This window comes from Kogia breviceps, chromosome 1 (assembly GCF_026419965.1).
Source record: "Kogia breviceps isolate mKogBre1 chromosome 1, mKogBre1 haplotype 1, whole genome shotgun sequence".
NCBI lineage: Eukaryota > Metazoa > Chordata > Mammalia > Artiodactyla > Physeteridae > Kogia > Kogia breviceps.
The window spans coordinates 190,492,248-190,518,359 of record NC_081310.1 but is presented as its reverse complement, the minus strand read 5'-3'; the positions used below and the strand labels follow the sequence as shown (position 1 = coordinate 190,518,359).

At 53.6% G+C, this 26,112-nt stretch overlaps 1 protein-coding gene across 3 annotated transcripts; it reads left to right on the top strand.

Annotated features, from left to right (window-relative positions):
• Window positions 1-1,791: 1,791 nt before the first annotated feature.
• FBLIM1 (filamin binding LIM protein 1) lies at window positions 1,792-25,580 on the top strand. Of its 3 annotated transcripts, XM_067016786.1 has the most exons (10): window positions 1,792-2,100; window positions 5,148-5,292; window positions 6,135-6,230; window positions 6,658-6,927; window positions 11,863-12,038; window positions 12,602-12,719; window positions 14,964-15,133; window positions 17,567-17,745; window positions 18,570-18,687; window positions 22,599-25,580. In XM_067016786.1, exons 4-10 carry the CDS (start codon window positions 6,678-6,680, stop codon window positions 22,710-22,712), a joined length of 1,125 nt encoding a protein of 374 aa, XP_066872887.1. In that variant the 5' UTR covers window positions 1,792-2,100; window positions 5,148-5,292; window positions 6,135-6,230; window positions 6,658-6,677; the 3' UTR covers window positions 22,713-25,580. The 3 variants fall into 3 exon arrangements, with proteins under 3 accessions (XP_066872887.1, XP_066872891.1, XP_058922648.1); XM_067016790.1 differs by lacking the exon at window positions 5,148-5,292; XM_059066665.2 differs by lacking the exons at window positions 1,792-2,100; window positions 5,148-5,292 and adding an exon at window positions 2,390-2,496.
• Window positions 25,581-26,112: the final 532 nt, after the last annotated feature.

Below are 26,112 nucleotides of genomic sequence, written 5' to 3'. Positions count from 1 at the left end.
CCCACCCACACCCCTTATTCTGTCTCAGCCCCTTGCTTGTTCCTTTAATAGCACACATCACCGCTGGTAATTACATTCATTTTTGTTGGGAGTTCCCTGGCGGTCCAGTGGTTAGGACTCAGCGCTTTCACTGCCAGGGCCTGGGGTTCAATCCCTGGTCGGGGAACTAAGATCCCACAAGCCAGCCGAGGACACGGTAGGTGCCCGACTGCTCTGTGGGCAGTAGGTGCCATGTTCCCCAGCACACTGGACAGCAGCAAATGTCCCCACTGCCCTGGATCTTGCCCCTCTCTCCCACCCCTTCCCTGCCACCCAGGGTCTCAGCTGCCACGACCCTAATAGAAGATTCAGACCCCTTGCTCGGGGGCTTGGCAGAAAGCTGCTCGAGCCTGGCAGGACAGGAGGAGGGGAGCAGGGCCTCTGAGCTGGCAGACAAAGGGCGTGTGTTCTCATCCAGCGCACTTCCTGGGTTTCCATTGCAGGAAGCCGGGCACCTGCTAAGGTGACACCGACACCAGGGCTGGTGCGGGAGCCCCTTGTCTGGGACGCTCCTCTCCACCCTGGAGCAGCACAGAGGTGGGACAAGCGACCAGGGGTGTCGGACAGCCGGTAAGTGGCGGCAGCTGGACCTCACATACCCCTTGGACCTTCCCCCTTCCCAAGCCCGTCTTGGCCTAGAGCAGCTGTGGGGAGGCCTGGCTCCTAGGTGGAATCGCTGTGGCCTTAGACAAGGCTCCAGATCAACCCTTCGGTGCCTCATTGCCCCACCTGGAGATGCGGTAGGTGGCTCAGGGGTGTATCATGGAGGAGAGGGAAGGCAGCTCCATTTTTATTTGTTTTAAATAAGCTTCTGGGTCACAAAGCACTTAAAAAGGGGGTTCTATGGCTGCAAGTGTCTGAAAACCCCTGGATCGCACTTCCTCCTTAGGGTCCTTCCTATGGCTGGGGTCCAGGGGTTCCCTCCTTCCTCCTGGGGGATCTTGCTCTCAGCAGTGCTGCAGAGGGGAGTGACCTTGCCAGGCTGGAGAATGTGCCCGAGCAGGGGCTCAGGCAGCCTTGGGTGTGAGTCTCTCTCTGCCAAAAAGCGAGGGAGTCACCTCTCTTCCCATCTTGAAGGGCGGCAGTTGCACCAGCCCCTGGGACCGCAGGGCAACGCGTGTGCCCGGGGGCCCCCGCCGGTCTGGGTTTGAATCCAGCTCTGCCACTTGCCTCTTGTGTGACCTTGAGCCTCTCTGGGCCTCAGTTTCTTCGTCTGTGAAGCAGGGCTCTCCCGGGGATTAAATGGGAAGGTCTGTAGGCCAGAGCATCAGCTAGAAAGCCCCTGTAAACGGCAGCTACTGTTATTACTGTTGTTATTGTAGAGTGGCTGAGAGGATCGAATGAAAAAAGGGATGACAAGGGGGACAGGAGAGGTGACAAAACGTAGGTGAGGGATTTAAGGAGGCGGGAAGAGGAGGAGGAGCACGGGACATGGTGTCCAGGTTCCCCCCACCAACCCCCATGAATGTGAGCCCCACAAGAGCAGCCCCAGAGCCCTCCCTGCCAGCATGGCGGCAGCTTGGGGCCCGCAGAGGAGAGCCAGACCCTGCCTGGCCTCCCCACAGATGGCGCCGGGTCCCGCGCTCCTCTGGCCTCAGCCACTGTGGCTTTAATCAAAAGAACAATCTGTTTGCCTCTGAATCAGACCCAGATTCCTTTTCCCAGCAATGTTCCCTGGGCCTCCAGGGACTCAGGCCGCCCATCCAGGCTCCATCTCCTGCCCCAGAGCCCAGCCTGGGCTTCTCCCTCCCCATTCCACGTTTGGGCGACGGAGGCGGGAGGGGGTCAGATACAGGGCCCAGGTTGGCAAACCGGGTGACCTGATTGCCAGCCGGGCCCTGTCGACCAGGCCTCCTAGAGGAGCCTGTGCGCCCAAGACTCTAGGACCCGCCTGCAGAGCGCTTAAGGGCCACACTGGTCATTACCCCCATTTCAGAGGCGAAGAAACTGAGGCTCAGGAAGGCGGAGTGACTGCCTAGGGTCACATGATTCAATCCAGATCCACCTGACTCTTAAGACCTTGGGAGATCCCAGGCCAAACAGGTGGAGCCACCAACCCAGGTGACCTAGGGGAGGGGGAGGGGAAGGACCACTCTGGGTTCACAAAGGACGAGGAGGGTGGGCAGCGGAGGAGGCCTCCCACCCTCCAGGCCTGGGTCGAGGGGAAGGGAGGTGTGGTCGAGGGAACAAAGGGAGCGGAGAGGGGGCGGCGCGGGGCGCGGCCGGCCAGGTGGGGGGGCAGGTAGGGGCCGCTTCCGCCCGGCGGGAATCCCGGGCCCCCTCCCCCAAGCTTCACCTTTTATGGTAAGGCGGCCGGGGCGGTGGGGCGGAGGGAGCCGAGGGGGCGGGGAGAGCCGAGGGCGCGGGGAGGGGCGGAGGGGCGGGAGGCGCCGCGCCGCTCCGGCTTCTGCTCGATCGGGTGACCGACCGGAGCCACCGGGGGCGCGGGCGGTCCAGGTAAGTGGGGCGGGGGTGGGGTGGGGGTCCTGTCCTTCCGTCCCCGCCCCGACGACAGACAGGTGACAGCGCGGGCAGCCCTCGGCCGGCGCCCACCCTGCGCCCCAGCCGGGACCCCAGCCCCGTCGCTCCCGGAGGGGGCCCGCGGGACGAGGGGCCACGGGCGCTGTCCTTCTGTCTCAGTCCCTCGGTCTCTGTCCTCCGAGTGGAGGGAGGGCAGTTCTGGGGGAGCGCTGGGGTCCCTGCCCGGGAGCGGCACGCGGAGAGCAGGGGTGGGCAGGGCGGAAGCTCCCGCACAAAGAGGACAGCGTCCCGCACATGGATCGAATTAAAGTCCCCGGCAGCGCCCCACAGTGACCCGGCCGGCCGCGCCGCCGGGCTGCTTGCTGGAGGGCGCTGGGTTTCCGGAGCTCCGGGGAGCTCCGGGCCCCTTTACCCAGCCAGGGTCAGGCGAGGGGAAGGAGAGACCGCAGGGCTGCCCCTCTCTGGGCCTCAGATCCTCTCGGGGGCTGGGAGGGGCTGGGACTGGGCGAGCCCCAAGGTGTGTGCCTGGGGCATCCTGGCCTGGCTCCTCCTGCAGCCCGGATCTGAGGACCGCGGGAAGCGGGTGGGCAGCGCCCAGATTCCTGCTCTTCCTAATGATGGAAGCTAAGCCCTGGTCCTCGCAGGTCCCCCAGGGGCTCCTCCTCCCCCTCTGGGGCTGAAGAACCAGTTAGCTTTCTCTTGGCACCTACCAAGTATCAAGATTTTGAGTACCCCTCTCCTTTTATCCTCTCAGCCACCCTTCCAGAAAGAGCTTATTCTTCTCACTTTATGAAAAAACTGAGGCCCAGAGAGGTTCAGTGAGCTGCTCAGGGTCGCCCAGCAGGAAGGAGGGGGCCCAGGGTGAGCTCAGCCCTTTATGCCTCTGCTTCCCTGGGGTGGGGGAAGGAAGCGGGACCTCCGGTGCCAGAGGCTGCAAGGCCCCCGCAGGGGGCGTGGGGCTCGGTCTCACTCCACCTCCAGCAAAGTTTAGCTCCCAACCAAGCCTAGGCTCCAGCTTAAAGGTAGTTCCAGAGGCTTCTGGAGGGGGTTAGAAGGAGTGGGACAGGGGACAGTGTGGCGGCGGGGGTGAGGTGGGGTAGAGTGCCCCACCCCTGGAGGCCCTCCGGCTCAGCCTGCCCGGGCCCTGCCCTGGGCCGCAACCGAAAGCCCGGCTGGGTGGGTGGCTGGATCTCAGCCTCCTTCCTTCCTCTTGACAGGAAATGACTTTCCTTCCCTTTGTTTCCACTTTCTCCGCTTAGCCAGCTGGATCTCAGATTCGCCCTCTCGGCGAGGAAGGGTGGCTGCCGAGGGTCCCCTGGGCTGGGCTGGCGGGGCGGCTGCCCCACAGGGAGCTCTCTCACCCACACCCCACACTAGGGTGACCTGGGGGAAGCCGGGGCTCCCTTTCCTTCCCCGGGGCTGACTGACGGGGCTTTGAAAATCCCTAGCCTGGCCTCTTCCCCTGGGGCCTGAAGTCCCTGCCGGAACCGCTGGGGAGGGATGGGGGTGGGGCAGTGCTGCCCAGCTGTGAACATCTGGTCTCAGTGCTGGGACGTTCTCCTTGGACATTTTCTGAGAAACCAGCAGATCTGATTTCCCGGCGGGGGTGGGCAGGAATGGAGTGGGGTTCAGGGCGGGAGGGGAGGGAGGCAGAGGAGGCATCCTCAGCTATCTCTGGGGATGAGCCCAGGATATGCTGACCATCAGATAACTGGTCTGGATTGGGCCATCCTGGGGTAAGAACAGGCCTGGGAATTTTGCCCCACCCCTCCCCCCTGCCCCGAGCCATCCAGGGAAGAAAAAGTGTGTCGGCTCAGGCTCTAGGATACCCCCTGGACTTCCAGGTTGGATGGTGCTCTGTTAGTATTCCAAGTTTGCGACCTCTTGCCTGGGGCCTCACCTGGCCTTCATCTATAAAGCGGGGGCATGACGCAGGCTGTGTTGAGAATTAGGTGACTTTTGAGGCTGGGACAGCACTCTCCATAGTGCCTGGCACAGGGCAAGCACTTTATCAGTGAGTGCCCTTGTTGTTTCTTGCATTTAAAGGTTAAATGCACTCTGAAAATTGTTTGCAAAAAGAGATTCTTAAACTTGTAACAGAGTATGAAATTGAAGTTGAGGACAGCCAACAGAAGCAGATGTACTTCCAAACATCACTTACAAAACAAGAAACAACAGAGAAGTACTTTAAAAGAACTTTTAAAGCTTTATTCATATATTGGTTTCTTATTCGGGTTTCTTATCAGAATCACCTGCACGTTTTAACCAAACGTAAATGAATTTAAAAGGAATTTAGGAGCACACGGATCGATTGTTGTTTTTGTTATTATTATCCTCCATCAGTCTCCAAGAGAGCCCACAGCGGCCAGTGGAGGGAAGCCTTTGAGTGGCCACTTGGGCTCCAAGTCCACATTAGGGTCCCTTGGGGCCTCACCCCCGGCCCACCCAGCCCCACCTCTCCAGGTTCACTCTCTGGGTCCCTATTTACTCTCCTCCGCATGAATCTATGGGCCGGGCTCTGTGGCCATGTCGGCGTGGCCTATATGGAGAGTAAGATAGAAAAAGGGCACATTCCTGAGCGGAGTGTGGTCGACTCACCCCAGCCCATGACCCCACCTTGTCCCTAGCCCCGGAGCCTACTCTGCAGGAACCACCTGAGAGACGGAAAATGGGCTCTCCCCGGTGGGGATGCCGCCCCGCTCCCAGATCCATGCTTTGATGTCTACTGTGAGCCGGACTTGGGTCACACAAACATCACAGACACAACTGAAGGTAGATGAGGTCACTTGTCAGTTGTGGGGGCAGGGGGCATACCTGGTGATGGTGAGTCAGCTGTCATTGCCCTGTGGAATAGACAACCGCCCTGGAGTCGGGAATCAGGGGAGGCTTCATGGAGGAGGTGATGTTTGGGCTAGGCTTCTAAGGAAAAACTGAAATTCACCCTGCAGCAGGGAGGAGAGGAAAAACAGGTGGTGGGAACATGCCAGGGCAAGTAAGGGAGAAAGATGGTCCAGGAACCGTGTGTGGTCCAGGGTGGTCAAAAATAGGTTGAGTCCAGGGAAATTTAGACTTTCTCTTGAAGGTGGTAGGGAGCCATGGAAGGCTTTTGACTAGAGGAGAAACAGATTTATGCTCCAGAAAGATCACTCCAGAGACAGGGTAGGAGGCAGGATTGGAGATCATTGAGGCATCCTCACCCCTGTGCCTGAACCAGGGCTGTGATTTTGGAGATGAGACTGAGTGAGACATTCTGGCCATTAGAATCAAGACTTGATTGGATGTGGACTCTGATGGCGGAGAAAAGGATGCTGGTTTGTGAGCTGGGCCGGGAGAGGGCAGAAGAGCCAAGTGGCCAAGAGCCTGGGCTCTGCGTTCAGATCCCAGGTCTGCATGACCTGCATGACCCTGAACAAATGACTTCCACCTCTTCACCTGGGTTTCCTCATCTGTAAGATGGGCCGGTCACTGTGCGGTAATAGTGCCTCTCCGCCGCAGCAGCGGGAGGATCTATGAGTTAATGAACAGAAGTGCTTAGGGCGCCGCTGGCTCAGAATAGGTCTTGGTAAATGGTAGCTCTGATTGTTCTTCTGTCCCCTTTGCCTCCTGGATTCCAGCCCTGATGCTGTGACGAGAGTCAGTGTTTCCCACCCACCGTGGAGCTGGCCTGAACGTTGGGGACGTCAGCTTTCCCAGGAAAATCCAGATCCCAGGTGAGGGAGTTAACTTGGGGTGTGGCCCTGGGCCAGCTGCCCTGGGAGTGGGGAGCTGGAGGAGCGGCCCCTCCCTCACGCTCCTTAGAGGAGGGAAATTAATCCTTTGTGAGGTGAGCAGGGCAGGACTGCCCTCTGCTCCTCCAGGTGTGAAGGTCCGGGGGAGGGGTGGGATACTCAGGACTGCTGGGTCCCACCCGGTGGCCAGGTCACCTGGTGGGCACGTGCCCTTCCTTCCCTGTGGGACATCCTCAGCCCCTTCCGTGGCTGGGTGGGGCTCTGGCACTGTGGAGCGGCGGCTCCTGTCTTGTTGGGAGGGGAGATGCTCCCTGCCCTGGGGGTGTCTGTGTGCCCAGGTGGAGCACCTCTGCCCCGCCCCTGCCATGCCCCGAACCCTGCCCAAGCCTGCACCTCACTCTGTCCCCAGCCCCACCAGAAGCTGAAGCAATGGCCTCAAAGTCTGAGAAGAGGGTCGCCTCATCTGTCTTTATCACCCTGGCACCTCCACGTCGAGATGAGGCTGTGGTTGAGGAGGTGAGGCGGGCAGCTTGTGAGGCCCGGCCTGGCTGCCCCCGGGAGTCTCCTGCCCCCACAAAGGCACCCGGGGCTGGCTCTGCGGGGAGGCTCTGTTCCTGGACACCCCCCGGCAGGGCTACAGCCCCAGTGCCAGCTGTTCCACCTCAGCTCTCCAGTGGAGGTAAGAGGGTGAGGGCGGTGGGTGGGAGACTGGGTGAGAGGCATCACCAGGTGGGGAGGGAATGGCAGGCTCTGAGGTCATTCACTGAGCACCTGCTGTGTCCCCGGCAGCCTCTGGAACCCACCTGCCTGGGTTCGAATCCTGTCTCCTCCACTTCTTGGCTGTGTGACCTTGGCAGGCCACTTAACCTCTCTGTTCCTCAGCTTCCTAATCTGTAAAATAGAGATAATGATAGTACCCACCTCAAAGGGTCCTTGTGAGGATTAGATGAGTTAATACATATGTACAGTGTTGAGCCCAGCGCCTGCCATGTAGAAAGTGCTAAATGTCCACTGTTGTTATTTTGGGCCACGCACTGGGAATATGACAAGAGAGAAGGTTTTCAGCCTGCATGAAACTCACCTCCTAGTGGGGGAAACAGAGATAATAAAAACATAAAATATAACATCAGGAAGACACGAACACTCTACTAGAATAGAACACAGTGAAGAGCTGGGGAGGTGCAACTTTTTATGGGGTGGTCAGGATGGCTTCTTAAAGAAGGTAACATCTCAGCTCAGTTAAGACCTAAATGACCGAGTGGAGCTAGAAGGGAAATGGGAACAGTAAGTGCAAAGGCCCTGAGGCAGGAATGAATTTGGCAAGTTGAAGGACCTGAAAGATAGTTTTGTTTTCTCTTGCCCTCTGCCATTCACTTGCTGTGTGGTCTTAGGCAAGCTGTTTCCTCACCCTGGGCCTCAGTTTCTTCCTCTGGAAGATGGAAATTTGGTCATGTATGTGATGTGAAATCTCAGCTGTTGGGAAGAAGCAAGGAAAGATGACAACCTAGGGGCTTGAGGTGGCTCCGTCTGATAGGGCACCAGCTCGAACAAGGAGGCACTGAGACGCTTAGTGCGAGAGGCCAGCCCAGGAAGGCAGGTGAACCCCCTGGAGTCCTCAGGTGCCTAGTCAGGTGTCCTGCTGTCCCAGAGCGAGGCTAAGGCAGCCTTGTGCATCCATCACCATGGAAACCACCTAGAGGCCAATGGGAGGTGCCAATTATGGGAAGCTAAAAACAGACGGGAGAAGGGACCACATGTGAATACATGTGAGAGTACATGAATATTCGTGTAACACGCTTCTTCATTATGACGCAGCCTCCTAAACTGAGCTTTCCTTCCTAACCACACATGCCAAGAACAGCCTCCTCCTGCTTTTTCTCTGTATAGGAGAACCAGGACCATGATGACCAAAATTCACACATCAGGACATTGATCCAATGAAAAAAAAAAAAAATTATGGCCCTTCTGGGTAGGAGAGGGAGCCTAGGAAATATAGTTTAGTTGCCCAAATGCCAAACTTTCCTGGACATTTTCATGGGATATTGGAATTACAGGCAGAAGATCCTGGGAGTGTGGTAGCAAAACCAGACCAGACCTTCCTCGGGCGCGACGGCCTTACAGTGGCTGGTCAGGCATGTTGCTGGCCAACTTGGCAAACACAGAGCACGGGGAATCTTGGGGTTCAGGCCCGCTGGGGTGAGATAAGTTCTAGGTGAGCAGCGATCATGAGTCTGGTCTGACTGCGGAGCACAGAGGTGGGCCCTGGGGCTCTGCATTCTCCTCAAAGCCAGCTCTGCAGCAGGCTGTCATCTGACACCTCACCTATGCTGGTCCCCTTAGGATTCCACCAGCATTTCTTGAGCCCTTTCATCCTGGCAGAAATCCCCCCCCATCTCTCTCTTGAATTCCTGCCCTAGCTGGGACCTGCCCACCCTTCACAGCTGAATGTCTAGAACCTCAGGCAGGTCCTGGGAGAGGCCTCAGCTCTCCTGCTGTCTCTTCATGACCTGGTTCCTGACTCAGCCCGCTCACTAGAGCAGATTCTCACACTTCAGCCTCATCAGCATCCCCTGGGGGCTTGTTCTAACACAGCCAGCTGGGCCCTACCCTGGGCCTTCCTGATTCAGCAGGTCTGCGGTGGGGCCCGAGAATTTGCATTCCTTACATGTTTCCAGGTAATGCTGATGCTCTGGCCTGGGGCCACACTTTGAGAACGACCGTTCCAGTCCAAAGGCGTTAATAGGTGAGACTTTGCGGAAGAGAAGAGTAGTTCTCAAAGTGTGGCCTTTGGACCCGGAAGCGTCCGCGTCACCCAGGAAATGTAAATTTCGAGTGTAAATTCAAAACGCAATTTCAAAAAGGTAAATTCCCAGAGCTTACCCCAAACCTGCTGAAGCAGAAGCTCTGGGGTGGGCCCAGCCGTCTGCGTTTGGACGAGCCCCCAGGCGATTCTGGGGCAGACCCACAGGTCTAGAACAGGCTTCACATCTGTATAGCCCTTGGGCAGAGGGGTTCTTATCTTTGTCAAATGGGTGGGAAACCAGAGCCCAGAGAGGTGCCCCAGTGAACGTGCCGGGAACGGGACCAGAGCCCAGGTCTTTAGGCGGCAGGGCCTTGAACATTCTCTGTCTGCTCTCCCAGGCGGTCTAGGGTGGTCTGACCTCGCTGGAGCCTCGCCCACCTTGTGCCTCCATGACAGGAGGCGGGCAGAGTGCCTCCATGCCCCCTATTCCGGGGCCCTATTAATAGCGCTCCCCTTGACTGTGGCAGTGGGCACGGCCCTGCGCTGCGGCTTCTCTCCCGAGTTGCCCAGTTGCCTCTCCCCAGGGAGCTGGACAGCCCCTTGTCAGGGCAGCCTGAATAGGTGGGGTTACACCATAGTGAGTGTTCCTGGATGGAGGAGATCCTCCACCCCGCCTCCTCCCTCCCTGCCAGGAGCACCCGCTGGCTGGCAGATATAGGGTGGAGGGCACCTCCCCACCCGCCATCGCCCCACGCCATGCGACTCCTGTCCTCTGTGTGTATGTGTGTGTTTGCTGTTGGGTTGTTATTGTTTAATGAAACTTTTAAACATACACAGAAGTAGGGAAAACAGTACAAGGAACCCTGTATACCCCACATCCAGTTTCAGCAGTTACCAAGATTTGGCTACCTTTGTTTAATCTGTTCCTTTTTTTCTTTTCCTTCGTGAAGTATTTAAAAGGAAATGCCAGTAATCAAGGAAATGCCAGTAATCGAGTCACTTCAGCCCCACATTCTTCAGGCTGCATCTCTAAATATGGCCTTTTTCCTACATAACCCCAAGGCCAAACAGTGCATAACAAAACCAACAGGAATGCCTTAGGATTATCTAATAGTCTATCCATAATTAACTTTCCCTGAATTGTCATAAAAATGCCTCTTAACTGTTGCATTGTAGAGGAATGGATTGTGTCTTGTATTTCTTTTGAGCTGTATCATTCAGTGGAATATTTAGCTTTTTCCTTGTCTACAAAATGAGGAGAATTAAATGAGATGATTAATCCTTTGAATCAGAATCCAAATAAGGTCCATAGCAGTGCTGGCCAATAAAAACATGCAAGTCACAAATGCAAGCCTCCTATGTAATTAAAAATCTTCTAGTATCCACACGGAAAAAAATGAAAAGAAATATATGATATTACTTTTAATGATATATATGGTGCAACCCAGTATATAAAATGTATTGTTTCAGCACATAATCATTATCAAAATTATTAATGAGCTATTTCACCTTGTTTTTTAGTACTAAGTTTTCTAGCACATCTCAATAGCCACATGTGGCTGGTGGCTTCTGTACTGGACAGCACAGATATATACATTATATACGGTCATTTTTCTTAGGTCTCTTAATTCTAGGGACATCTCCTCTCTCGGTCTCTCCCATGCCATTAACTTCTTGCAGAAACAGGGTCCATTTCTGTAGAATGTCCCACACCCTGATTTGTCCCTTTGTCTCCCTGTGGTCTCATCCAACTTGCCCCTCTGTTTTCCAAATTTATTATAAATGGAGTTAACTCTAGAAACCTGATTAGTTTGAGTTTTTTGGGGTTTTTTTAATGTTTTGGGCTTTTTTTTTTTTTTTTTTTTTTTTGCGTTATGTGGGCCTCATTGTTGTGGCCTCTCCATTGTGGAGCACAGGCTCCGGACGCGCAGGCTCAGCGGCCACGGCTCACGGGCCCAGCCGCTCCGCGGCACGTGGGATCTTCCCGGACCAGGGCACGAACCCGCACCCCCTGCATCGGCAGGCGGACTCTCAACCACTGCGCCACCAGGGAAGCCCTGGGCTTTTTTTTTTTTTAATAAGGACATTTCATCAATGGTGCCCATCCCTTCCTATACATAACACGAGTCAGAAGACTCCTGATGTCTGCTATGGTTAATCAGTGGGTTCAGGTGATGAGAGCTGGACCGTTCCTTTGGAAAGTTCGCCGCCAACTGTCGGCTTGATACTTTCAACACCTAACAGTCATTACCTGACTCTATTATTTAACTAACTGGTGGTTCCTACCCTTGGGTGGCATCACCTGGAGGGCTTTTTAAACACCTCAGGACTGGGCGCCAGCCCAGAGTTTCTGATTGTGCAGCTGCGTGGCAGGCCGAGAAGTTGTGTTTCTAACAAGGTCCCAGGTGGTGCCATGCTGCTGGTCCAGGAGCCACACCTTGGGAACCACAGTCTTAGGGGTTAGTTTTGCTTACATCTGCACAAGGCCCATCCAGCGGGGATTTCAGGCGCCCTAGCACCCGGGTAGGGGAGGCTTGCTAGGAAGGGCTTTGGCGGCTACTGTTTTCTGAGCCTGTGCCACGCGCCAGCCACTGTACCAAGCCCTCACCTGCATCATTTCATTTAATCCTCGTTAACAACCCTAAGCGATTGAGACCTATGTTCCAACTGAGCAAACTGAGGCTCAGAGAGATTGTTTCTTGCCGAAGGACACACAGCAAGTCAGTGGCAGAGTCAGAGATGGAACCCACGTCCGGGTGACCCTGGACCTGAGCCTTTAGCCACCATGCTGCACGGCCTTCTGGACAAGTGTCACCTCTTCTGTGCACCTGCAGAGACTCTGGCCAACCCACCCTCCCCTTCTGGTTGCAGGATGTTCGCTTCCTCCTCCTCCCCTGGATGGCGAGGACGCACTCCCCGACCTGGACCTCCTCCCACCTCCGCCACCGCCCCCTCCCGTGTACCTGCCTCCCGACGAGGAGCCTCCTGCCCCGATGGGGGCGTCACTCATTTCAGACTTAGAGCAGCTGCCCCCACCCCCGCCGCAGGTACCGCCAACCCTTGGTCCCTGACGGAGCCTCGTGGGTTGGGGAGGGAAAGTTGGGGCCTTTCGGGGTTCTAGGCCTGGAGGTTGTTTGGTCCCTTCTCCTACTTGAGGGCAATCCTTCTTCAAAACTCTTTCAGGCTGGTAAAAATTAGATGTGGTTTTCAAGGTCCCTGGAGAGGGGGTGCCACACCCTTCCCCCCACTAAGTGCCTCCTTCATCTCTGAGTACGGCATTCCCCTGTGTCTAACCTAAATCCCTTATGCTGCATAGCAAACCCATATTGAATCCTCTGCCCTTAACAGAGACGTTGTAGAAATAGGAGAGGTTCCAGGCCAAGGGAAACCCTGATTCCAGCAGATTCCTTAGAAGCAGAGGGAAGTAGCTTTGAAGGAAGCTACTTCCCTGGGTGAAGGAACCCAGGGCAAGGAGCTGGGAGATCTGGCCTCAGTTTCTGCCTCTGTACAAAGGGGCTAATTACACCTGGTGCCACCAGATGAGGAGCAGAGCTGAGAGGGCTGTGTGTGGTCCGCACTGGGTGACTCTTCTCCCCTTCTATCCCCGCAGCCCCTCGTGGAGGGGCCTCCAGTGCAGCCTCGGCCCAATCGTCTCAAACCCACAGAAGAGGAGCTGCCGCCTCCCCCAGAGGAGCCTGTCGGCTTCCCCGAGAGAGAGGCCTCCACAGGTATGGGCACAAGGACGGAAGGACTGTGTGTGACCCCCAGGGGCCCTTGTGCGGCCAGCATGAGCTTCCAGGGGGAACCAGGAGGGCAGGGACCACCGTGTCTGTCCCAGCTCCCAGTATGGTGATGGGCCTTATAGTTGTGCATCAATTTTATTTTTATTGCATTAACCTTTTTTCCTTTATAACTAAAGTCCATTTAAATATTGATCAGCAGAATTTGCCATGATAGCAAAAATGCCCTATATTTTTTCACTATGTAATTTTTTGAATACATAATACCCTTACATAGTACAAAATAAAAAGCACAAAAGGGCACACTTGAAAAGTCTTTCCCCTTCCCCATCCCTGTATCATCTAGTTTCCTTCCAGATAGACAACCTGTTAGTACCTTGTGCGTATCCTTTCTGAGGTATCTTATGCGTATGCAAGCAGATACAAATATACCCTTCCCCCATTTCCCCACAAATAGTAGCAAGCTCTGTGCTGTTTTGCACTTTGCTTTCATTCCTTCGTAGTCTTAGAGCTCACTCCACATCAGAACATAAAGAGGCTCCTTGTTCTTTTTCACAGCTGCGTAGTATTCCTTAGCAGGGCCTGACCACATGCATTTAACTAGTTGCCTGTGGACAGGTGCTCAGGTGGTAATGCTGAGTGAATCGCCTTGCACCTGATCATTTTGCTTGTGTGCAAGTTTGTGAGATAAATTCCTAGAAGAGGAAGCACTGTGATATTTTTGCCAAGCTGTCTTTCTTGGTCATCCAGATCTACATTGCCACCAACGGTGTTGGAGTGCCCGTCTGCCCACAGACTCTCCAGCACCGTGTGTTACTTATTTAATAAATGGCTATTAAGTGCCTACCATGTACCAAGGCCTCTTCTAGTCCAGGGTTGTAAAATAATTCTCCTCTGGTTTCTTCCAGTGTTCTTATGGTTTCCCTTTTCACATTTAGATCTTTGATACGTTTGGAATTATCTGAGTGTGAGGTGTCACAACAGAGTGCCCTCTTTTGACTTTTTTGCAGATGGCAACCCAGTCGTCCTAATGCTGTGTTTTTTTTTTCTTCTTCTTCTTTCTAGTTGTGGCATGCAGGCTCCAGGGCACGTGGGGCTCTGTAATTGTGGCCCGTGGGCTCTGTAGTTTGCGGCACGCGGGCTCTCTTGTTGAGGCGTGTGAGCTCAGTAGTTGTGGCCGTGGGCTTAGTTCCCCCGCAGCATGTGGGATCTTAGTTCCCTGACCAGGGATTGAACTCACCGCCTCCCCTGCATTGGAAGGTGGATTCTTTACCACTGACCACCAGGGACGTCCCACACTATGTGTCTTGATTTTAGCTTTTTAAAGGCCCTTTGCCTTTTTTTGGCCACGCTGCTTGTGGGATCCCAGTTTCCCAACCAGGGAACCAGGGATTGAACTCGGGCCCTTGGCAGTGAAAACATGGAGTCCTAACCACTGGCCTGCAAGGGAATTCCCCACCTTCCTTCTTCTTCTGTTTTTTTAAAGTAAGGTTTTATTTATTTATTAATTATTATTAATGAGCTCACAGCTCGTTGCTGTGAGTGGGCTTCTCATTGCGGTGGCTTCTCTTGTTGCAGAGCTCGGGCTCTAGGTGCATGGGCTTCAGTAGTTGTGGCACGTAGGCTCAGTAGTTGTGGCTCACAGGCTCTAGAGTGCAGGCTCAGTAGTTGTGGCGCACAGGCTTAGTTGCTCCGCGGCATGTGGTATCTTCCCGGACCAGGGCTCAAACCTGTGTTCCCTGCATTGGCAGGTGGAGTCTTAACCACTGCGCCACCAGGGAAGTCCCCCACCTTCCTTCTTCTTTTTTTAAAAAAATTTATTCATTTATTTATTTTTGTCTGCGTTGGGTCTTTGTTGCTGTGTGCAGGCTTTCTCCATTTGTGACGAGCGGGGCTACTCTTCGTTGCAGTGTGTGGGCTTCTCATTGTGGTGGCTTCTTTTGTTGCGGAGCACGGGCTTAGTTGCTCCGCGGCATGTGGGATCTTCCCGGACCAGGGCTCGAACCCGTGTCCCCTGCACTAGCAGGCGGATTCTTAACCACTGTGCCACCAGGGAAGCCCCCCCACCTTCCTTCTTAATGCCCCTCATGACCCTGCCCACGAGCTAAGGCTGCATTTACAACACCCGGGGGTTTCAGACAGAGACCTGGCACTCCGGGCTGGTTCTGGGTGGCGACTGGGTACAGTTCTCCCAGGCTGGCCGGGTCATGGCCTGTGTCTCCTCTACCCCAGACGTCTGTGCCTTCTGCCACAAGACCGTGTCCCCTCGAGAGCTGGCTGTGGAGGCCATGAAGAGACAATACCATGCCCAGTGCTTCACGTGCCGTATCTGCCGCCGCCAGCTGGCCGGACAGAGTTTCTACCAGAAGGATGGGCGGCCCCTCTGTGAACCCTGCTACCAGGTAAGCCCCAGGGCAGTTCCCCAAGTGCCTGGCACTGAGCTGGGGACCTGGAAGACGTGGTATCATCTCTTTCTCCACAACAATCTGGGGAGGTAGGCACCAGTGACCCATTTTACAGATGAGGAAATTGAGGCTCGGGGAGGGGAAGGACCTCAGCCAAGGTGTGTTCGTTCCCCGTGGCTGCCGTAACGAATGACCACAAACTCGGTGCCTTCAAACAGTACACGTTTATCCTCTTATGGTTCTGGAGGTCCGAAGTCCAAAATTAGTTTCACTGAGTCAAAATCAAAGTGTTTTGCTCCCTCCAGAGGCTCTAGGGGAGAATCAATTTCCTTGCCTTTTCCAGCTTCTAAAGCCGTATTTCTTGGTTCCTTGGTCCATCTTCCCACTCAGCAGTGTGGCATCTTGCATCAGTATCTCTTTTCCTTCTGTGTCAAATTTTCTTTTGCCTCCCTCTTTACTTGCGATGACATTTGCGGCCCGCCTGGATAACCCAGGATAATCTCCCCGTCCCAAGATCCTTAACTCAGTCACATCTGCAAAGTCTCTTTTGCCATGCAAGATGGTCGCAGACTCCAGGGCTTAGGATCCAGATATCTTTGGGGGCATCATTCAGCCTTTTACACTGTCACCCCAGGGCTGTCTGAACCCTGCCCGTGTTTTTTTTTGTTTTGTTTTTTTTTTTGTCCATGCCATGCGGCTTGCGGTATCTTAGTTCCCCAACCAGGGACTGAACCTGGGCCCTCGGCAGTGAAAGCACTGTGTCCAAACCACTGGACCGCCAGGGAAGTCCCGTCCTGCCCGTGGTCTTGCTGTTCTCTCACCTAGAGCCACAAGGTTCCAGTGCATGGTGTGACGGGGCATCTCTGGGGACCAAAGACAGTCTGAGAGAGCTAGTTTGGATAACAAGGTGTCGGAATTGCTAACTCCGGTGGCATGTGGGGGTGTTTTTCCAGGTCGTGTACAGAACTCCCAGGTATGCATCACGTGGGGGTACAGTGGATCTCACCTTGTCCTTATAGATTGGTAGCACCTGGCAATCTGTATTTTTAACAAGTCTCTCAGGTGATTCTGATACACATTGAAGTCTGAAAACTGCTGATTTGAGGTGTTAGAATATTTGGAGTCGGGACTGTTTAGAAAACTCAAAACGATCTGATCCCAGGCAGTAAGGTGCTGTGGAAGGAGAAGGGAGCCGGGCCATCCCACCCTGACCCTCTGACCCCATCGGCATGACAGTGGGGGGGTCCTTATGCTCTTCCCCAGCTTGGAGCCAGGCAGGGGTGAGGCAGTGAGGCGAAGGAGGGGTGAGGGTGGGCTTACAGCTGGGAGCAGCCAGGAGAGGCTTCAGCAGTGTGCTGGTGAGACAAGGGCTGCCCCCAGGATGGTGGGGGGCAAGAAGCAGGGGGAAATGCTGCCCCCACCAAACGTATCCGTCCAGAGGGAATCAGGTTAAGATGAACAGGAAGGGGAAGAGACATGTAGGGGAAAAGGTGGATGGGTTAGCAAGAGGCCCTCTGTTCTGCCTCAGTGACACCTACCCCTTTCTTTCTCCTTCTCTCTCTTTCTCTCCCTCTCTCTCTCTGTCTCTCTCTCTCTCTCATCCCTCCTCATTCCAGAAAGGATTTGAGGCCGCTTATAAGAATGCACATATACCTGTAGTCAATAATAATGTTGTAGGACTTCCCTGGTAGCCCACTGGTTAAAACTCCGTGCTTCCACTGCAGGGGGCATGGGTTCAATCCCTAGTCGGGGAAGTTCCGCATGCTGCACGGTGCGGCCAAAAAATAATAATAATGTTGTACACTTAAAACTTCGTTGTTAAGAGGATAGATCTCATATTAGGTATTCTTACCACAGTAACATAAAAAAAAGTTTTAGAGGATACATATAATACCATGAGATATTAAATAAATAGATAAAACAGAGGAAAATCAAGGTAGACAGTTAGTACCCCAGAAGTATGTGAATGAAGACCCCTGTACTCATCCTAAAAGTGGAGCATGCAGTTGGACTGTGAGCTTCCAAGTGGCCAAATGGAAAAGGGTAATAAGTTTCAAGGTTTGTCGTCCATAAAATAAAAAGCACAGCAGTTCCTCTGGGAATGCCTTTTACTGACTGAAGTTTTAGAGAAATTTCTCCTATGGGCCCTCATGGGCCCTGGCCTCAAGCATTTCCTAGTAACAAAAAAAATGCAGTCATAGCTTCATGGCAGGATTCCTGACTGTACACCAGGGATATAGTGCCAAACTCGATCCCCTCTAAGCAGTGTGGAGGTTTGGGGGTAGTAGTTCCAGGCCAGTTGCATGAATGTGAGCACCTCTCCCGTATCTCTGCCTTCTGGGCCCCTGTGGGTAGCCAGTCTGATGCCCCTTGTGGCTTGGAGTGGGCACACCCATGGGATGGCTCTGAGGCAGTGGCCCTCTGTCCCAGGACACCCTGGAGAAGTGTGGCAGGTGTGGCGAGGTGGTCCGGGAGCACATCATCAGGGCCTTGGGCCAGGCCTTCCACCCCACCTGCTTCACGTGTGTGACCTGCGCCCGGTGCATCGGGGATGAGAGCTTTGCCCTGGACAGTCAGAATGAGGTGTACTGCCTGGACGATTTCTACAGGTACAAGAGGGGTCCGTGCACTGCATGGGGCACGGAGGACAGGGTGGGGCTCAGGCGGGATGGAGGAGTCGAACCTGAGTGCTGGGGGCTGGGTCAGAGCTGGCCTGTAGAATCCAGGACTGCCTGCTCCACATACCCTGTGTTTGACTTAGCACCTGCTTGCAGCTCACCCTTGTTGAGCAATTCCCCTTGGGTTTAGGCCATTTAATCTCAAAACTGTCTTACAGGCAGGCACTATTAAAGGTTCTGTTTTAGCAAATGTGGAAACTGAGGCATGCAGTACATAAGTACCTAAAGTCTCCCCGATCGTAAGTATGGAAGCTGCGATTCAAAACCTCCACTGACCTGATGTCCAGGCCTTGCTCTCAGACCCCAGACTGCAGTGCCTCCCCTCAGAGCTGGAGCCGTATGGAGTGGTAGCAACACACATCTGCAGGGCCCCATCCCTGCCCTCGCGTTGCTTGCTGCCCAAGGGGAGAGACAGGTGTGCCTAGTAAAAAAGGAAAGAAGAAGAAAAAGCAGTGACCTATAGTACAAGACAAATGAAATGGGTGCCCCTCTGCTTTCTTAAATTCTAATGTTCCCATCACTTACTTGCCTTGAGCTAATTATACCCTGGGAAGCTGGGTCTAATTACACAGGTCCCTCCATCCGCTCCTGCCAGGAAGAAATAGGCATTTGTGGTTGTAGCTCCAGGTGTAGTTAGATAGCAGTGGATCTGAAATAGCTCTGGGAGGTGAACCAGAGCTGGCCTGCGTTCTGACAGCTAATTTCTGTGCTTGTCGGCGTGAATGCCTCCTGAGCATAAGTTTCTTTCCCTCTAGGAAATTCGCCCCTGTGTGCAGCATCTGTGAGAATCCCATCATCCCCCGAGACGGGAAGGATGCCTTCAAAATCGAGTGCATGGGAAGAAACTTCCATGAGAATTGCTACAGGTGTGAGGTGAGTGGAGCAGTGCTGGTTTAATAAGACGCAGTTGATCTTGTTCAGTCACCGGACAACCCCTGTTGAAAGCCTGCTGTGGGCCAGGCCCTGGGCTGGGACAAGTCCAGTTTGGGGCTCTGCTCTCAGATTGCTCACCATCCAATAGCAGAGACAAATGAAAATGAAAATAATCGCAAATATGCTCTATTAATCAGAACTCTGAGTTAATGATAGAAACCAAACTCAACCTGCTTTCCTCAAGAAAGGGGATCTTAACGGGCAGGCTCTTGATGGTGGTATCATTGATGATATCATATTATATCATATGATTCAATAAGGTTAGATAAATATGATATCAAATGATATCATAAGGCTCTCTCTCCATCTCTCGGTTCTGCCTTTCTTGTGTGTTTGCTTCATTTTCTCTTCCTGTGGGCTGCCATCCTCCGTGGGGCAGGGGGTACAGTGCGTGGCCATGGTTGGCTCAGGTTTATATCCTTGCAACTTAGAAACCCCATCTAGGGATCCTGTACAGTCCCAAGAAGGCCTCTGATTCACCCAGCATAGGTCACATGCCCATTCTGGACCAATCAGTGACCAGGGGCTATGATTGATAACCTCTGGGGCCAGGCAGGCAGGACTGTATGAAACAGATTGGGATTGATACAACCACTGGAAATAAGAAAGGGATGCTGGGCAGACCCTCACCACAGATGTCCTTTTCAGGTGCTAAGAAAGAGCATGTATAAACCAGCTTTGGGACAAAGAAGGCAGTGGTCAATTCAAGTGTTCAAGGCTGGTGCAATCAAAGGCACTCTTTTAGAGGAGGCAATGCTTAACCTGGGTTTTGCAGGTTGAGTAGGAGTTTGCCATGTATTCAGAGAGGGGAAATGAAGTCCAAAAAGAGGGATGGGCCTGTGAAATCCTACTGTGGCACAAACAGCCTGAAGAACAGGAGGAAGTAGAAGTTTCGAGGTGTGTCTGGAGTGTAGAGTGCTGGATGGTGTGGTGACAGTGAGGCCAGAGAGAAGGAAAGTGCCCCCTGTGCCAAACGAAGGGATCTGGACTTCAGGCTGCAGGGAGTGGGGAGGCTGAGGTGGGGAGGCTGGTTAGAAGCCGGTGCAGCAAGAAATGCCTGGGGAGTTGCACAGGCCCCAGACTCAGAAGGGTCTCGTGCTTGCTTTGAAGTTCTGCTGTCATTTTCTTTTAATTCTTAATTAATTTATTAATTTATTTATTTATTTTTGTGGTACGTGGGCTTCTCACTGTTGTGGCCTCTCCCGTTGCGGAGCACAGGCTCCCGACGCACAGGTTCAGCGGCCATGGCTCACGGGCCCAGCCGCTCCGCGGCACGTGGGATCTTCCCGGACCGGGGCACGAACCTGTGTCCCCTGCATCGGCAGGCGGACTCTGAACCACTGCGCCACCAGGGAAGCCCTAATTCTACATTTCTGAATAAGGGCTTCTACATTTTCATTTTGCCCTGAACCCTGCAAATTATATAGTCAGTCCTGCTGGGGAGGCTGTAAGAGCCCTCCCCTACCTCTTCCTGTCATCTCCATGTCACCGACATTTCTGTCTTCTCTGGTGATGGTGACAAAGGTGTCACCGAAGTGGGGACTCCAGAGCAAGTCCCTCTTTCTTTCTTTTTTCTAATTGAAGTATAGTTGATTTACAATGCTGTGTTAGTTTCTGGTGTACAGCAAAGTGATTCAGTTATACATATATATATTCTTTTTCATATTCTTTTCCATTATGGTTTATTACAGGATACTGACTATAGTTCCCTGTGCTATACAATAGGACCTTGTTGTTTATCTATCCTATCTGTAATCGTTTGTAACAGAGTAAATCTCTTGTTTAATCAGCCAGTGAGTGATTCCAAACATTTATTTACTCACATTTAAACGGATATGTAGGGAGTTCTCTGGTAGTCTAGTAGTTAGGATTTGACGCTTTCACTGTCTTGGCCCAGGTTCAATCCCTGGTCAGGGAACTGAGATCCCACAAGCCTCGTGATGCAGCCAAAATTAAAATAATAATAATAATAAAAACAGATATGTAGAACTAAGAAGCATTTTTGCTGAGGGTGACCAGTGGTGATTGGCATTTCCCCGGGCCTGGCTGGTGAGCAAATAAGCCCTCCCTGCTCCTCCTTGGTCAGCTTGGCTGAGGCTAACGGGAACATTACCCAGCCTCTGCCGTGAGTCAGAGTTTGGACTCCACCAGCTGCATTTCAGGCTGTAAGGCTCCAACCACAGCGGCCTAAGCAGATGTGGGTGCTGTTTCTCTAGGAAGGGAAATGGGTTTCAAGATGCCATCCAAGCTCCTTTCACCATTCCTGCCTACTTTTTTTTTTTTTTTTTTGGCTGCACTGCCCTGCATATGGGGTCTTAGTTCCCTGACCAGGGATCGAACCCGTGTCCTCTGCAGTGGAAGCTCGGAGGCTTAATCACTGGACCACCAGGGAATTCCCCATTCCTGCCTACTTTGTGGTCCATGTTATTTCTTACTATTGCTGGAAGGGGAACAAAACCTTCATACTTGTCTAGTATCGTATTCATTCATTCATTTATTTATTTATTTTTATTGATTTATTTTTGGCTGTGTTGAATCTTCGTTGCTGCACACGGGCTTTCTCTGGTTGCGGCGAGAGGGGTCTACTCTTCATTGCGGTGCGCGGGCTCCTCATTGCGGTGGCTTCTCTTGTTGCGGAGCACAGGCTCTAGGCACGCGGGCTTCAGTAGTTGTGGCTCGCGGGCTCTAGAGCGCAGGCTCAGTAGTTGTGGCTCACGGGCTTAGTTGCTCCGCGGCGTGTGGGATCTTCCCGGACCAGGGCTCAAACCCGTGTCCGCTGCATTGGCGGGCAGATTCTTAACCACTGCGCCACCAGAGAAGTCCTCGGCTGGTATTTTTTAATATATAAAATGCTTTCATGCACATCACCTTATTTAACCCTAATGATGATCTTTCAATATGGGAGTTCTTGTCTCCATTTAAGATGAGGAAGCTGAGGGTGAGGAAAGCGGTTCTGCCCCGTGTTCTTCTGGGCTGGGTTTGGCCAGCTTTCTGCCACCTGACAGCTCCTTCGCAAACTGTGCGACTCTGTCATGGTTGATTCTCATTTAGAAGAGGTCACATGTGCCCCTGTGGGACTTTAGGTTTGGCACTTGGTGCTCTCAGAATGCCGAACAAGTGGCTGTTAGGAACAGCACAGTTCTTGGCATTGAATCGCCCAGAGTCCCCTTGAGACACTCGAGGTGCAGTTCCAGGGAAGAGACACACAAGGGTGTCCTCCCCAGCTGGCCGAGCTGGGTCGGGAGGGCACCCGTGACCCCAAAGTTGTCTCTATGGAGAACAGCCCCTCTGTTCCGATCAGTGAAGCTTCCAGGGGACACCAGCCGTGCCCTGAGCCGGGTCTCTGGACATTAATGGTTCCTGTTATTTCCTGCGTGTGCCCGAGTGAGGCCCAGATGAGGTGCGGGCTTTTGGCAGAACGGTGAATTTGGCAAAGTTTGGGCCCCAAGTCCCCATCCTCCTCATTCTAAAATCTTTTGGTGATTTAGAAAATTGGAAGTATTAAGGTTTGTGCTAGTGTTAGCTGTTCAGGCAGTGGGACCACAAAAATAGCCTTGAACTCTGAGCCTGGAGACCCCATCCTCTCCCAGCTCTGGAACCAGCTGTGGGACCTGAGGCGGGCCGCAGCCCTCCCCGGACCTCAGGGAGGATCTTAAGGCCCTTCTAGCCCTTTCCACGATCCCTCAGGGGACTTCCCCCCCAAAGGGCCCCCTCTTCTCCCAGCGTCCTCGGTTCTCCCCTCAGCGGATTGAGTTAATTTCCTCCGTGGATGCTGGCGAGCCCCACCTGCGCAGACTCCACGCCGCAGCGCTCAGGCCTGGGGTCCTTCCACGTGTGCCTTGTTCCCGCAGGACTGCAGGATCCTCTTGTCTGTGGAGCCCACGGACCAAGGCTGCTACCCTCTGAACAACCGTCTCTTCTGCAAGCCGTGCCACGTGAAGCGGAGTGCTGCGGGGTGCTGCTGAGGGCACCTGTGGGCTGAGGGCCATGGTCGCACACCAGCCCCACTCGGGGTCCCTCCCCAGCTTGATCCCCTTCCTGAGCTGCTCTTGCACACTTTCCTTCCGAGCCACACAGGGACCAGCCTGCAGGCCTGCCCCTCCTGTCCGGGACCCAGGCCTCCTCCCAGCTCAGAGCACCCTTTAGACTCTCAGCTGTTCCTTCTCTCCTCTGGGCCCCGGGAGGCTTTCGTACCATGAGTATCATGCCTGGGGGCCCCACCTCCACGACTCTGGCCCCTTTTGAGCACTGGCCTTGACCTCCATTTCCAGGGCTGAGTTCGGGTGAGTCTCTAGATGGCACCCTGTGTCCCTAGCAGTGACACATTAGCTCTGGGGGTGCTGAGACCAGCTCTGCCTTGCAGGACTGAACGATTTCAGGAAAACTGCAAAGTCCCTTAAAAAGCACTATTTTTAAAATTTGAAGTTTAAGTGATGAGAAACATTCTTCGGATTTTTTGGAGGGGAGGTGGGAATCTTAAAAGAAAATGCCTTCCATTGTTCATAAATGTACAAGATTGTGACCTACTGGTGGCATGGCCATGGACTTCCCACACTGGGGACATGTCAGGCTGACATGGGGCCCAGGCGTGAACCTGAACAGCAGAGGCAGGAGCGAAGGATGACACGCTGACACCCAAGGAAGTCAGCAGCCCCTGCACCCTGGCTTCTGGCGCCTCCTTCTGTGTGCAACAGTGATTCAACAGACATGGATTGAGTGCCTGTTGTATGCTGGGGAGCAGAGTACAGGAGCTCTGAGTGTTCCTCCTGCAGCAGCCTTGACTACGGCCGTGCACACGCGCGCGCGCACACACACGCGCGCACACACACGCGCGCACACACGCACCACACACTCCTCCAGGACAGCAACAGGGGTGTCCCCCAACCCCTACTCGGGCCCTCCAGCCCAGGCTGCCCTGTGACCACTGCCTTCTCAAGGCCACACCTAGAAGATTCTTTTTCTCTTTTAAGGAAAATCATTTTTGTTGCTTTGTAACTTCTGAGACATTTTGTAGAACCTGAGCACATTAAACAAGATGTGCTTTCCTCCCTGGGGTTGTCTCGATGTACCATGTGCTCCTAGGAGGATGCCCTGGGCTCCAAGTGCCAGGAGAGTTTCTCTGTAGGGCCCCTTAAGGGCTTCAGACCAAAGCACAGCTTCTTGCCCGAAGCTTAGAGCAGCGAGTTGCAATCTCCAGGCCTTCCCATACCTCCACAATTTCTATCATGCAAGGACCTCCTATTCTATTATCTCCTTAATATTTTCTTTAACTCCACCTTTTTTTTTTTTTTTTTTTTTTTACTCACTTACCAATTTAGTCTTAGGTTAACTAAGCAATATATCCATGCAGTCACATGTCGATGTGCTAGTTATACATGAAAATAAATGCATAACTATTCGAAGTTTGTCTGTGTTCCAACTAAGACCTCACCTAGGTAAATGCTGACCTTTGATAGTAGCACCAGAAAAACATCTGAGCATATCTGCTCAGTGTGGCATGGATGTCCAGCAAGTGCCTGTATCCCCTGCCCCCAAACTGGGGCTCTTCTCAGCAGGTCAAGAAACTCCTGTCCCTCCTCATCCCCAGCAATGAAGACTTAACACTGGCCAGCTCACAGGTGCACTGTTCCTGGACACACCCACCAACAATGATGTAGCTGGTCCCTGCAGGAGGCCCTCTAAGGCCATCAAATCCTTTAGCAGAGTCAACACCACGCTCAGGACGTGCTCTATGCACGTAGGCCTCACTGCCTGTGAGCTTGCTCGCCCGCTGCAGCTCGGACACCACCAGCTGGGCCTGGTGAGCGCAGCTCCGGAGAGAAGAATACGGGGCCAGAAAGGGCGCTGGACCTGGGGGCAGGTGACCCTGGTCTCAGACCTGGCTCTGCTGCTCTACAGTGTGGACAAGTTGTTAATCATCTGAGCGTTTTTCTCTTCTCTAAAATGGAAGCAACACTAGTATCTGTCATAGAAGATTGCTGGGATGGAAGTGTTGGGCTGGTGAGGTTTCTGACGAGCTCGTGAGTCCCTTGTACCGTCTGGTGCTGGCTGGCAGTTCTTAGCCATCACTCCTGTCAACGTTCCTCCACGGTCCTTTTGAAGCCCATCAACCAGAGACAACTGGGGACATACCCGCAGTTCGCAAAGTTGGGTTTATCGTGCTGGCTGCAGGGGGCGGGGCGCACTGCATGGGGAACGGCAGGGCATCTCAGTAAGCGAGAGCTGGGGGGATCCTAGAACTTGGGTAGGTATTGAGGGGTCTGGGGAGGATTTATGGAAGCTGGGGTTTGCTCCGGATGTGTGCTGTCAGGAAGCAGGGGCGTTCTATGGTTGAGAAGCTTGATTTTTTTTTTTTTTTTTTTTGCTGTATGCGGGCCTCTCACTGCGGTGGCCTCTCCCGTTGCGGAGCACAGGCTCCGGACGCGCAGGCTCAGCGGCCATGGCTCACGGGCCCAGCCGCTCCGCGGCAGGTGGGATCTTCCCCGACCGGGGCACGAACCCGTGTCCCCCGCATCGGCAGGCGGACTCTCAGCCACTGTGCCACCAGGGAAGCCCAAGAAGCTTGATTCTTTTCTGTCTAGGATGTGGCACTGTAGCTGTGGTTCGTAGGCGAGCGGCTCACGGGATGAGGGATATGGGCCATTTTTGTATCTAGCCCAGAGGGGCTGGGCTCCAGGAAATACCTACAGTGCTCTGTGAGGTTGGAGCTCACCAAGGCCCAGAGGTGAGGGCCGGGCTAGCAGCTCCGAGCTCTCGGGCCACTTTTCTCTCTTAGTCGCCAAGTTTGGTTTGGTGTGGTTTTTCTTGTCATTAAATTGTCATCTTGTGCTGTGGTTCCTCGTGTCCCAGCCTCTTTCTGGTTGGTTGTGCTTGGAAGGGTGGTGTCTGGATGAAATTCTGGGGGGTGCCTTTGTCTTCCGGGCCGCACATTCATAAATCACTCCATAAGGGGACACTTCTAGGGAGATTTATGCAACGTAAAATAAGCCAGTCAGGAAAAGACAAGGCGCTGTATGATTCCACATATGTGAGGTCTTAGAGTAGTTAAATTCATAGAAGGGTGGTGCGTTAGGGGCTACGGGGAGAGGGGTTAGGGAGTTGTTTAGCGAGTACAAAATGTGAGTTTGCACAATGAAAAGTGGTCTGAAGGTGAAGGGGGATGTGGTTGCACAACAGTGTGAATGTACTTAACGCCGCTGAACACTTAAGAGTGGTTATCTAAGGACCCCGCCTGCCGCGACTAAGGAAGCCCACGCGCCGCAACTAAGGAGCCCGCCTGCCGCGACTAAGGAAGCCCACCTGCTGCAGCTAAGGAGCCCGCCTGCCTCGACTAAGACCCAGTGCAACCAAATAAATAAATATATT